Source organism: Halichoerus grypus, chromosome 9, assembly GCF_964656455.1.
Source record: "Halichoerus grypus chromosome 9, mHalGry1.hap1.1, whole genome shotgun sequence".
Classification (NCBI taxonomy): domain Eukaryota; kingdom Metazoa; phylum Chordata; class Mammalia; order Carnivora; family Phocidae; genus Halichoerus; species Halichoerus grypus.
The window spans coordinates 97,970,890-97,984,534 of NC_135720.1; the positions used below are offsets into that span (position 1 = coordinate 97,970,890).

At 41.0% G+C, this 13,645-nt stretch overlaps 1 protein-coding gene across 1 annotated transcript in view; it reads left to right on the top strand.

The window, feature by feature from the left end:
- Positions 1-13,645, top strand: part of PKHD1 (PKHD1 ciliary IPT domain containing fibrocystin/polyductin) — a 443,829-nt gene that overhangs the window by 185,762 nt on the left and 244,422 nt on the right. The window contains exons 41-44 of the mRNA XM_078054411.1: positions 136-192; positions 537-667; positions 10,782-10,894; positions 12,660-12,765. Of these exons, the coding sequence (XP_077910537.1) occupies positions 136-192; positions 537-667; positions 10,782-10,894; positions 12,660-12,765 (407 nt within the window). The remainder of the gene's footprint in view (positions 1-135; positions 193-536; positions 668-10,781; positions 10,895-12,659; positions 12,766-13,645) is intronic.

Sequence of the window (13,645 nt, forward strand, 5' to 3'; positions counted from 1 at the left end):
CTTTGTCTGGTCGATAAATTAAAAACACACAAACAAATTTAAAATAAGCCACACCCAGAAGAAGAAATAGTGTTGCCGTATCTCTCATCTTCCTGGGTGGCATGAAATACATGAAGTAACGACCTTTGTTCTCAGGTACAGACATGGACATAAAATACATCTCTTGGGAAGCGACTCCTGAAAAAAAAATGGGTAAGTATGTAAATTGGTTTTATTTATTTATTTATTTATTTATATTATGTTAGATTAATCACCATACAGTACATCATTAGTTTTTGATGTAGTGTTCCATGAAATTGGTTTTAAATTGAGTTACACTCCCCTTAAGTTGTCATGTGTTTTACGGACAGATCTGATGGCAAAATGTTAGGTATCTTAAATTTGTGGAACATACTAAATGTTTTCTAAATAATATATATTTATGTATGCATGACGTAGGCTGTGATGTGTACTAGTAGAAGCAAGACTGTCGAGGTGTGTAAATTTTAATTATGTTTGTGGCTCCTCTGGGTTTGATTTATCTTTTCTTAAATTAGACTGGTCAGAACAGGGAAATATAATAAGAAACAATGTGATCATCAGTGTTTCTGGCACCGAGGCACTCTCCAGTCCTGAAGTGTTGACACCATCTGGTATCTATATCCGCAATCCCACCAACGTTGTAGAGGTAAGACGTGTAGCTCCACTAAGAAGGTCAGAGCTGAGAGGCCATCAGATTCACTCCAAAAGTTATTTGGAGGGACAGCAGCTGTGGGATGGTATAAAATGTTTACTTGTGGCACACTGGTATTGAAAAACAACTTTATGATTTTATGCTAAACAAGTGCTTTAGAATAAACGTAATCATTCTCTCAGAAATTCCTATGAATACTCTCTGAAGCAATATCTAGCTACCTGTAGCAAAACAAAGTAGATATTGATTATTTTCTGGTCCTTGAGATTAACGCAAACTATAATATCTTCCTGAGCTGTCTGCTGTGGTTGCTGATTTCTGTCTCAATTCCAATAATAATTACTTATTAAGTCTTCATTATCTTACTCTATAAATATGGTCATATTGTTGCCCTTTAAGAGTATTCAGAACTAGGGGTCAGGGCACCTGGGTGGCTCAGTTGGTTAAGCATCTGCCTTTGGCTCAGGTCATGATCGCAGGGTCCTGGGACCGAGCCCCACGTTGGGCTCCCTGCTCAGTGGGGAGCCTGCTTCTCCCTCTCCCTCTCCCCCTTCTCATGCTTGTGCATGCTCTCTCTCTCTCTCTCTGAAATAGATAAATAAAATCTTAAAAAGAAAAAAAAGAACTAGGGGTCAGCAAAGTCATGACGTATATGAGATCATGTCAGATTCCAGGACAAATAAAGCACATTCTGATGGCCTTTTTCATCACATTATTTAGTACAACTTAACATTACTTTTCCTTGGTAAATTTCTCTCTGAACACCTTAAGAAGTTAATTTTTTAGAGTACAGTTTAACCATAGATCTGTGATTGAAGAGTTACATCAGAATAGTGGGAAGGCCATTTAGTTTCTGCTTTTAATGAGTCTATCCTATGGATCATCTACCGAAGGGTTAAGGGCCTCAGTCTTCCGGGACACTAGTCTGAACATTTCTTGTATCATGGCAATTATGCCAGATTTCTGAGGAACTGAGAGAATGAACGTCTCTCTCTCTCTGATCATCTGTTTTTAATTACCTTCAGCTGAGTAACCCCTAATAAAAGTCATGGTTATCTCCTCAACCTTCTTCCAGACTCTTAATTACGGTTATTCCAAGCACAGCACTTACACACCATTTTAGGTGCCTAATAGGGGCAGCTAATATGCCAGTGAGGAAAGGAAGCTGAACTGCTTTAGACTGAAGGAAACCAAACTCCAGACCCAGAACAACAAGAGCGGCATTTAATGTGTTGGTGACGATGGGGCTTGTTCCACAGTTATGCCCACAGCTCTGGGGACTAAAGAACTCTGTTTTTGTATGCTTTCTCAGACAGCGTAACTTGACTACATTGAAATATCCAGAGGAAAGTAAGTCCTCAGCCTTGTCCAGTTCATCTTCCTGCCTGAGGCTGGAATGTATCTAAATCCTGCATTGAATGCCAGGGGTACTGTCCATCTGACTTTGCTTCACTGGGTAGCCCACTGTAGTGTGACCACAGGTCCTGGCCTCTTGTCTACTGGCGTAATTGAGTTGACTAGAGGTGCAGAGGACCAGGGGGCCATCTAAAAAGCTGACAGGTCACCCGAGCTTTTGCAGACTGACCTGTGAATAGTACCAAGTCAGCAAGGACAAAACTGAGTCTAAAGCAAGCTGTTTGTTTCCCATTAGATGCTTTCTATTTCAATTTCATTTACTTTTTCCTCTTATATCCACTTTACAAAAGTGAAAAAAAATATAACGTATATGTTTTGAGAATGAGGCTTTAGTTTAAGCTGGTAGTACCGATTCATTAAACATATTCATTAGGTGTATTCCTGACATTTTCATCTTCAATGATCTTAAAATTCTGTAGTTGTCTTTTCATTAGCTTATTAGGCTTTTAGACTCTAGCACAGTATCTGAAACATAGTAGTTGCTCAGTAAGAATTAATTGAATATAATGAATGAATGAATGAAAGTATGATTCCATAATCAAAGAATGGAGGGAGGAAAGAGAAAAGTAAAAAATAGATTCCAAGATCCTACAATCATTTTGATGACTGAAAAATAAGATGTTTATCTGAGGCAGCAATTAAATCCCATGGGACTTAACTCTCAGGGTTAGATATTGCACAATGCACTCTAGTTTTTTTTAGCTGCATGTCACTGTTGTTCTACTATGCTGTCTCTTTTGTATCCTTTTGTTTAGAATGTATCACTACTAAAGACATAGGTGATAACTGGTGTATATGACAAAACCTAAAATTTATGAACTTCTCTTGACCCTGAGGGACAATGAAGGTCATTTCAGTTATTGAGCAAACACTAAGTTCAAGTTTATTAAATGTATCCTATGTGGGCAATACACAGAGTACTTTGAAAAATATATTTTAGAAATATGCCTTAGTTCCAAAAGGATGACAAGGAAGCTATGATAACAATGATACGTGTGTGTGATTTGTGGAACAGGAGGGGATGTGGTAGAAAAACCTGCCCTCTTCCAGGGTATTTCTGGTATTCAGGAGAGAGACGTTCCTGTATTCCGAGGAACTGTTTGGGGGCTGGCTTCTATGTCCTGCTATGTGAGTGGTTCAGAGTCAGACTACACCTAAATGGAAGGCAGTCAAGTCTTGGGTGTGCTCAGTTTTTGTATCCTTTGCTCCTGCCTTGTTCTGAAGTTTTCTTGCAGTCTGGCAAAATATTTTTTAAAAGTCACTCTATTTGTGTGGTTTATTGGGATTTTTCATTTTTGTTTTCTTAAGTTTTTAATTTTGAAATAATTTTAGACTTAGAAGAAGTTGCAAAAGCATAACCAAGAGTCCCTATGGGCCCTTCCCTCAGTGCCTCCCAGTGATACCATCACCATAACCATTGCCATATCCCTCAGTGATACTGTAACCATAACTGTCACCATATCAACCATCACCATAGCAGTATCAAAACCAGGACGTTGACATTGGGACAAAACTATGAACTGAACTAAAGCCCTTATTTGGACCTGAAGAAGGTGAGTTAATCCTAGTGGCTGGGCAGCCGCTTCTGAGAGCCTAAACGCTTCCGCTAGTATGCAGTCTCTAGCTTGGCAGGCAGGCGGGGAAGAAGGAGTTGATCCCTAAGTGTCTGCAGTGATTTATGGTGACATGGTATTCCCAGCTGTCCTGGCCCAGAGCCTAGGACCAAATGCTCTGCCACCGCGTGGAATTCACCCTGGCTTCTCGTCAGCCGCCTCGACAGTTCACTCATCTTCAACCCTGCACAGTAGAAGGGGATTTCAAGTGTGATATTCCTTTGTAGCTTTCATAAGCATAAGTGGTCTGTCTGCCTCCCGGCCCAGGCTGCAGCTGAGCCAAGCCAGGGACGGTTTCTCTGAGAGGCAAAACCTGTGCTTTGTGTCTTCTTGCTAGGGATAGGATATTCAAGAATGCTCTTCCTGTTTGAGTGTCTGAGGAACTCATGGCGTTCCTCCGAATACTCCTTAGGTAGGCCTTTGCCGTGCTGTTGAAAAACAGATTGGTGGTGGTTCTTCTGGGCCTCACCTGCGGCGTTTAGAGCATTCCATTTCCAGGCTGTCTTCCCTCGACTCTCCAGCATCTGAGTCTGTGACTCTGTTTATGGAGATTTCGTGCTATCTGTCGAGAGGCTCCATGGCTCCATCTTTTCAGTAGACATAACCTATGTCAACCTCAGGCTGGAAAGTCTTTGCCCTCAAACAGCAAGGGACTCTTCACTTCCAGAGCTCTAGAGTATCCCATGTTTATGTAGGCACTGGAAATTTCCCATGACCAGACTCCTGTTTAGGATAGTCCGTGGAAAAACCCTGGAGACAAGCCCTTTGGAAACATCCATTTAATTTGAGGGGAATTTGTTCTGGTTTGTGAATCAATTTTGTAAGGAATTCTGTGTTTAAAGGCCAATTTCAGTTCTCTAGCTCTCCCCACTCAATAGCTAATGTATATTTAAGAGCTGCCTGAAGGGTTAACTCACTTTTTTTTCCCTAGTGATTATAGATGCACACCTCAAGGAGCTGGCTTACTTGGGCAGTTAATTTCTCTCTGGAATTTCTCTTGCTTGAATGTCCATAATACATTGACTTCCGCAAAGAATTGATTTCCACACAAAATTCCCTGCTTGCCTTAAACCCTTCCCCACAAGCCGCCGGCTGCCTGCATAAATATGTGGTTTTTCCTCATGAATCATTTGTAGCATACCCAATTGGAATGGAGAGTAAAAAGGGCTGGGAAGTAATGTGATCTGACTGTTCAAGTGCTTCTTTTCTAAGAAAAGTGAACCTTACCAGCAACAGAAGACCAAAGTTACAATATCCTGCCCAGCTATAAATGCACTTGGAAAGCATTTATATTTATATATGTTCACCCAGATGTTCCATAAATGCTAATAACACTAGGGCAGATGATTCTACAAATCTATTCATTTGCTCAGAATATGTACTCTCTGAGCACCTGTCTGGCCAAGGTGATGAATACGGATGTAGTTCGTGGAGTATATTCTTGAAATATTTCAATCTTTTCCCTCCTGGTAGAGTCTTGGTAATGATGGAGCATTTCATTGGTAATGATATAGAGGTATATATCCCAGTGAGATGTACCTTTCTCATTGTTTATATACTTGCAGAAAAGGTAGGGGTTTAAGAAACCCCCATTCCCTAACTCTCAGTGCTTTTATACTCCTGGCTTTTCCCATGGCTCAGATGCGTGCTAGAGACATAGCTACTCCATGGAGGCTATGTGGAAGGTGGAACTTCACATGGACTTCCCCGCGCAAGCTTCCAGTTGTTTAATCATAACAAAATCAATAGCCATGTTACTCCCTTGTGTTTCTATGAGGGCTGAAGAGACATATTGGGCACTTGTATTTGCCAACCTAGCGACAGTGATTCTTCCTAAAGCTGAGAATCATGAGTGCATTTCCTGTTTTCTAGTATGAGGAAAAAATTGAGATAACTGATTTGATGCTAGTAAGTGTTCTTTTGGGGAATGCCTGATATCAGATTTAAATGTTTTAAATGATATAAATACCTTCCTAGTGAAGACTGTCAAAGTATTCTTACTGTGATTAACCATGTTTTTATATTTAGGTGGTCTTTCTGTCAAAATTTGGAGATGGGCTGCTGGAAAGCAGGCTTGGCTTCTTTCAACAACACATAACATCAGTCTAGATCAGAGGTTCTCAATCATGACAGTATTAGTATTTTAGGTGCTAATTCTTTGCTGTGAGAAGCTATCTTGTGTAGAGCAGCATTCCTGATCTCTACCAACTTAAGGTCAGGAGCATCCTTCCCCTTCAGCTGTGATAACTGGGAATTTCTCTAGAGCTTTCCAGATGCTCTCCGGAAAAAAAAAATCATCTCTGATTGACAGCTCCAGCTCTAGACCATGCCACCTCAAGATGATTGGAGTCTTAGTGATAGCCCAGGTTTCCTGAAGTCCTGTAAGCATCTTTAATAGTAATTCAATTCATATTACATGATGTCCAAAAGTCACTTGTGCCGAGTTCCGTGTGGTAGGTGAGACATGTGATTAGAATTTTAAATGGCCTCAGGAAATTGGAGAAATGCTTGGAATCCAAAATAATGAAGTGAGGAGAAAAGGAAAGAAAGAAAATGTTCTGGAATGGATTAAAAAATGAGGAATGGTGGGCTAATTACAAATACCCAGGATGAGAGATCCTTCTGGCACACAGTGGATAATAAGCTAAAAGTTAAGGAAACAGCACGTTGATTGTGTCAGCATGTGCTGGTTCCCCGATCAGGTCCTTGCTGCTACCTGCTGGCCAGGCTTCCAGTCTCGGTTAACTCTGGCCCTTCCTGACGCTTCCCCAGAGGCAGGAGACCTCCAGGGACCAGGGCACTGGGGCATTCGATTCTCTTCTCACATGAGGCAGAAGTTGCATATTGCTGGTTTTAAAACAACCTGTTTCAGTTTTTCCTCCATACTGACTTTGCTTGCTTGTGTGTGTGTGTGTGTGCGCGCGCGCGCGCACGCACGTGCACGTACGTATGTGTTCCTAGTGGAACATGTAGCACACCCAGAGAGGACAAGTCTATTTTTTTAAAGATTTTATTTATTTATTTGACAGAGAGAGAGAAAGAGGGAGAGAGCACAAGCAGGGGGGAGCGGCAAGTGGGGAGCTCCGTGTGGGACTCGATCCCAGGACCCTGGGATCATGATCTGAGCTGAAGGCAGATGCTTAACTGACTGACCTACCCAGGTGCCCCAGGACAAGTCTCTTTAAAATCCCCTTCTGTGGGGAGCACTGCTATCTAATGACGGCCGGTGGTCTACTCAGGTTCAGAGACCTACCTTTAATAGTACTTAAAATCCTTTCATTTAGGAATTAAAGTCAAGAAAGTATTAGTCTAGAATGACTGAAGCTATGGGCTGAAATGATTTTACTCAACCTAAGGATAAATAGAGAACAGCTATAAGTAAAAGAGTGTGTTTGGAGTCTCTACCATCAGTCCTCCCTCACTCTGGAGTAAAACTCCTTGAGCCATGTGAAAGTATATGAGAGAGCTTTGCCCTGAGTAGCCAGAACTTTCTCCTTCAGTTCTAACCCTTTTTGGTGTCCTGTCCTAACATCCATATTCCTCACTCTGTATTAGCATTCAATAGACATTGCAGGCAGTCTCAATCTTTTCTTCTGTTGTTCAAAAAGCCTGTCAGTAGCCAGTCCTCGTTAACTTCGTGTCTATGCCTTGATAATGCTCGATCCCTTGATGCTGGGGTTTCAGACCTCCTTAAACATACTCTTCAAAATTACATGTCTTTTCCTGCCGACTAGTGGGAATTGGCTCAATTCCTCACCCATGTGTCTCTCTGTGCCCTCTGAACTGAACATGCCATTTTTCCCTTTGGTGGGAATGGAAAGGAATTTGGGTGTGAACACAACAGCTCTTTAGTTAAATCTGACCTGAAAAATGATCTCCAATTTTGAGGAAACCTATATTCATGTAGCAATATCAAACACTACTCCAGTCTTGTACACCACGTTACCTGGTGTCTGAAGGGTTCACTTACTTTTTTTCTGGTGACTACAAATGCATACCTCAAAGAGCCGGTTTACTAGGACAGTTAATTTCTCTCTGGGATTTCTCTTGATTGAATGTCCATGATACATAGCCTTCTGCAAAGAATGTTGCTCAATATATTTTATCCACTGTTGGGAAGGCCATGACAAACTCTCCACTTCGCCCTTGGCCTGGTGACATGACTTTGTATTGCACCCTACTATTTACATTTCTTCACTTGTGCCCTATTGTTTGGCATCCTGGTTCTGGCTCTTGCCTTCATTTCTTTACTTTAGCCTACAATCTCTGACACTTCTAGGTTTGGACACGAATGGAATTGGCTCTGAGTTATTAGCTCTGTGACTTTGAGGAAGTTACTCAACATCTCCAAGATTCAGTTTCTTTGTCTGTGAAATTGTGATAATAATATATAACTCAGAATTGTTGTGAAAGTAAATGAGACTAAAATCTGGTAACTGGACAATAGCAGCTTCTCTAGAAATCTTTACTCTGAGTATTATTATCACACTTGGTTCTAAGTCAAGAACAAGATAAATATTTCTAAGGAAAAGAAAAATTTGACATAAATGTAATTTGAACTGAGTTGGACAACATTTTCTCTGGGGATCTGGGAATAGATTCCCACCCTGCTTTTCTAGGTCTCTACCCTCTTCCAGTTTTCTATGGTGGCTTCCATGTGCAGGGGGCTCCCAAGCAGCTCATGGCAAAATCGCCAGGAAGTAAATTCTTTTCAGTGTCTCTCTCCTTTTTGAACCTCTCTTGGAGCCCTCAGTAACTAGCCAGTACACTGTTAGTGTCTCAGTCACCTCCAGAGAAGTAGTTCTCAAAATGGGGTCAAAAGATCACCTAGTGTCACCTGTGGTGCTCAAGAGTGCAGAATACTGTCTTTCAATCCTTCACCATCACCTTTAGCACCTGCTTAGTCAGAATATCTAGTGGTAGGGGCCTAGAAATCTGTATTTTGTATACCTCAGGTTGGAGTTTCCAGACAAAATACAACATATATGGCTAAATTTATTTATTTATTTACTTATTTATTTATTTATTTATTTAATTTATTTATTTATTTGGCTAAATTTAAATTTCAGATGTAGCTAATAAATTTTTAGTATAAGTATATCCTATACAATATTTGAGATATGCTTATACTGGACAAAAGTTTTTTTTTTTTCAAATCTGAAATTTAAATCTGACTTGGCTTCTGTGTTTTTGTTTGCTAAATCTTACAGCTCTATCCTGCATGCACACTAAAGTTTAAGAAACTGTTCTAGCAAGACAATCCCAGCACAGTCCCACCAAGCCCTGTAGAGAGGCAACTATGGCACTGAAGTACTGTTTTATAAAAAGACATTTAATGCCTTGTTGGGTTGCACAGCATCGTAGTCCCTTCTGCTTTCAATTGTCTTCTTCTGTGAGTTGATGCTAATGTTCAGGATGAGCTGTCCTAGTCCCATAGCATGTGCTCCCAGGAGATGAGCTGCTCACAGAGGGGACATGGCAGTTTTCTTATTGTCACATGAGCCAGGCCATGTCAACCCCCTAACTGATCAGGGATGAACTATGTGGAAGCCTCCGGAGTTCCCTGTGTCCCTGGAGCACAAAGCTTGGGCCTGAGGCTGGGTGAGCAGCCTGTTTCTTGACTTCTATTCTCTAGGTAGACATGGACATCTTGGCCTCAGACCAGCCTCTGAGGCTGAGAGAGAAAAGATGCACATAATTGCCTAGGAAGTCGTCCAGCAGCTTGGTCTCTTGGCCCTTCATTCCTCCTCCTGGAACATAGAACAGCCAACATACCATTTACCTTACTGCCTGGAGTTAGAGGTTGCAAATTCAGATACCCATGGGTGCTAGGCTGGTATCATAAATAAGTGAAAGAGGAAGGGTGGGGACTATGCCAGAATAACCATAATCCAAGAAGGCAGGCGCTTCTTAGCTCCAGCTGGTCCATGACTACCCCACAGGAATTTGGGCTTAGTGTTGTTAAAAAACCGAGAGTCTAAATTTTTATATCAAGTGTCCCAATTTTAAAATATTAGAAACAAAGTAACAATTTTTGTAAACATTGGGTAGGCCAAGCAAAATACCTCTGTATACAATAATAGACTCTGTAGGGAATTAATTTGCTACGCTGTCTTAAAGTATATTACACAATGATGATTCTATTGTAGTTATTTTATTGAGTTTGTAAAGAGAATCCATTGTGTCCAGTTTGATCGGAATTAAAGCCCCGAACTCATGTGATCCAATGGAGAATTTAGATTTTATATCAGCGTATAAAAGACATCAAATTATTTAGATAGGAAATCCTATAAAGAAATATTAAGGTGATTAAAATGATCTAATCAGGATAAGAGTACATTGAGGAGATTCAAGTTGTGTTTGAGCTCAGGCACCATGTCTCAGAACTGAGGCATAGCTAGTACAATCATTGGTCTTCAGCCCATAGTCAAATCATTGATTTGTTTGAAGGACTGGTGAGGACACTTTGTGTAGACTTGGCTTTAAGGTATGCCTTTGCCCCCAATACTGTTGGATTGATGACGAAGAAAACTTCTCACTATGGAAGCTTACGAGAATGCTTGCTTTAACATGATGGGCGCCTGGGTGGCTCAGCAGTTAAGTGTCTGCCTTCAGCTCAGGTTACGATCCCAAGGTCCTAGGATCGAGTCCCATGTCGGGCTCTCTGCTCAGCAGGGTTCCTGTTTCTCCCTCTCCCTCTACCTGCTGCTCTGTCTGCTTGTGTTCTCTCTGTCTCTCTCTCTCTCTGTCAAATAAATAAATAAATAAATAAATAAATAAATAAATAAATAAATAAAATCTTTAAAAAAAGAATGCTTTAATGTGAGATATCACTTATTAAGGTGGGCGAATTACAGCCTAGCTGAGATGCACTGAGGAAGAAAAATGAGTATATCTGATTCCTGGGGTGAGGGGTGGAGGAGTGGGATGTGTGAAGAGTAAATGAGTCCATGAAAGTATCAATATACTTTGACAGGAAGTAAATAAAAAAGCAGAATGAGCACATAGGAGAGTCTTTCTTTCCGACAACCTTATTGTATCTGGAATAACTATTATTTAACTATCCTTAATTTCTCTAGGGAAACAGGGTGTATGTTGCTGGTTTGGGCTACTTTTTTCATCTTGTGACCAGCCAAACATCACAAGCTCCACTTCTCTCCTTCACTCAGAATATTGCACATTCTTGTACAAGGTAACTTTGGGGAAATTCATCTACCTTTTGGATGTAAGACTTATGATTTAACTTTTTTTTTGGTACAACACTCTCAGAGAGGGTATAATCTGGGGCCTCCATGTAAGATTTGATGATGCACCTGTGTAACCATTTTGGATCATAAAAGTTTGGTGTTGAAGGGAAGGAAAGGGACAGGGAAAACACTTGAGAGTTCAGCAGGACAGAGTGCATCTTTTACATCCAGAGGAGAATTCAATAGAGAGAGCTATTAAAGTTCTAAGGGCCTGGGAGCAACCAGGAGGCAATAGTGCCTGGGCTGAGGAGCTGAGTGGGGTGAGGAGCCTTTGGGAAGAGGCTCTTTGCCAGGGACGGGTACTCTGTAAGAGGAGAGAGGACCTGTTCAAAGTCTTTTTGGTATGTGGAGGTAAGGTCATCTGCTAAGAGCAATTGCTGAGAAGCATGGTGGGAACATGGGGGAAACTGTGGACTTCAGAGTCAGTCAGGCCCTGATTCAAATCTTGACTCTACGGCTTTTTTTTTTTTTAAGAGTCAGATCTCTCATTTGTAAAATTTCAGATCTACACTGAAAGTTTGATGTGATAATTAGAGATGACTCATATAATGCACCCAAGAGAACACCTGGAATATAGTAGGAACTCAATAATTGATAGCTACACATAATTACGATAGTAATAGTATAGTGATACTGCTCTGATGGACAGTGAGGGCAGAGTGGAATAAGGATTAAGAATGATTGCTGTATACAATCCAGCAATTGCACTACTGGGTATTTACCCCAAAGATACAAATGTAGGGATCCGAAGGGGTACGTGCACCCTGATGTTTATAGCAGTGATGTCCACAATAGCTAAACTGTGGAAAGAGCCAAGATGTCCATCAACAGATGAATGGATAAAGAAGATGTGGTATAGACATACAATGGAATATTATGCAGCCATCAAAAGGAATGAGATCTTGCCATTTGCAACGATGTGGATGGAACTGGAGGGTGTTATGCTGAGCGAAATAAGTCAATCAGAGAAAGACATGTATCATATGATCTCACTGATATGAGGAATTCTTAATCTCAGGAAACAAACTGAGGGTTGCTGGAGTGGTGGAGGGTGGGAGGGATGGGGTGGCTGGGTGATAAACATTGGGGGGGTATGTGCTATGGTGAGTGCTGTGAATTGTGCAAGACTGATGAATCACAGACCTGTACCTCTGAAGCAAATAATACATTATATGTTAAAAAAAAAAAAAAAAAAAGAATGATTGCTGTGTCCTGTTGAAGTGCCAGTTGAGGCTAGGATTAGCACATGTGCCATGAATTTATCATTAAGATTATGAAGTTTTACCAAGGAGCTCTCAGCAGCCCGGTAGTGTGAACAAAGAAGGTACCCGGAATCCTGTGAAGGTGGGGCATTTCAAGGAGAAGAACAAAAGTTGGACGGAGTAAAGGGGCTCGTGTCCACTTTCCTAGCATGTTCTAATAGGCTAGGCGTAGGTGTCCAGACTCCTAGGAAGGGGTGAACCTAGAGAGAGGCTGGGAGAAGAGATTGGGATCATGGCAATCTGCATCTGCTGAGATTCAGGAGCAGGTCATGGAAGGTAACAGGGAGGGAAGGCTAAGGAATGGGCAATGCTAGGCAGGGAGAAGGCTCACAGCCTTCATCTCCACTTTCCTTATTCGTTACCGTCATTTTATATTTCCCAGTGAGAAAAATTGGGACATTTGAAACATAGAAAGTGGCTGATTTTCACTCTTTGTTTTGCATTCAAGGTCTGGTCTCTTTATATACCCTCAGTTACGGCCACCTTGGGATAATGGCAGGGGCCCCACCCTGTTCCAGAACTTCACAGTTTGGGGAAGTGCAGGTGGTGCCCAGGTAAGCTGTGTTAGTTTTTCATTAAATTGTCATTTGTTTTTTTATGGTAGTTTATTATGTTTCTCTGTTTAAATGGGGGCGGTTTGGGACCATTATCACAGTGTTAAGGAGCAAACAACGTCATAGGTGTGTGGAAAAGTTGTTGAATGAGCCAATTTCTACTCAGGAAGCCAGGGTCAGTTCATTTCCTCGATGGTGACTTTTCAGCAGCTCTAATGGAAACAACAGAATCATAGAGATTTGCAAGCAGGAGGGATCATAGAGGTCATCCGTTCCTCACCTCCCATGCCTATTTAAAGATAAGAAATGAAGGGTCAGAAAGTAAAAGGATTTGCCAAAGTTCACGCAGTTAGTTAGTTAGTTAGTAACACAGCCTGGTGCAGAATCCAGACTCCAAATGTTGTGCATTTGAGATCTTAATATCCTGAATAATGCATGCTTCAGTCTTAAGAAAAAAATGCTGTTCATCATTGGAACACAAAAATTTCAGCACAAGGTGCCATTCTCACCTTTATCGATGAGCCACATTTTCTTCTCTTTTCCTCGAAAGGGAAAAAGTTCACGTTCAATCATTCACTTTTCATTACCACAGTGATTTCTTATAAGGAAGCTTTGGGTGCTCACTGTTAACAGCAACATACAAAATTATCCAGGGTCACTATTTGGTGTTACACAGAGAAAATTACATACACTTGGTCTCTGCCACTTAGCAATCTGGAGCCCAAGATACATAGATGAAGAAATATGTTTACAGGGCATTCAGGAAGTAGAATAAAAACATATAATTAAGTTACATTAAGAAAGTTATTTCACGTATCAAATAAGAGGAAGAAAATTGTGGATAGGGAAAGCCCAAAAATATATAATTAGGGTAAGTAAC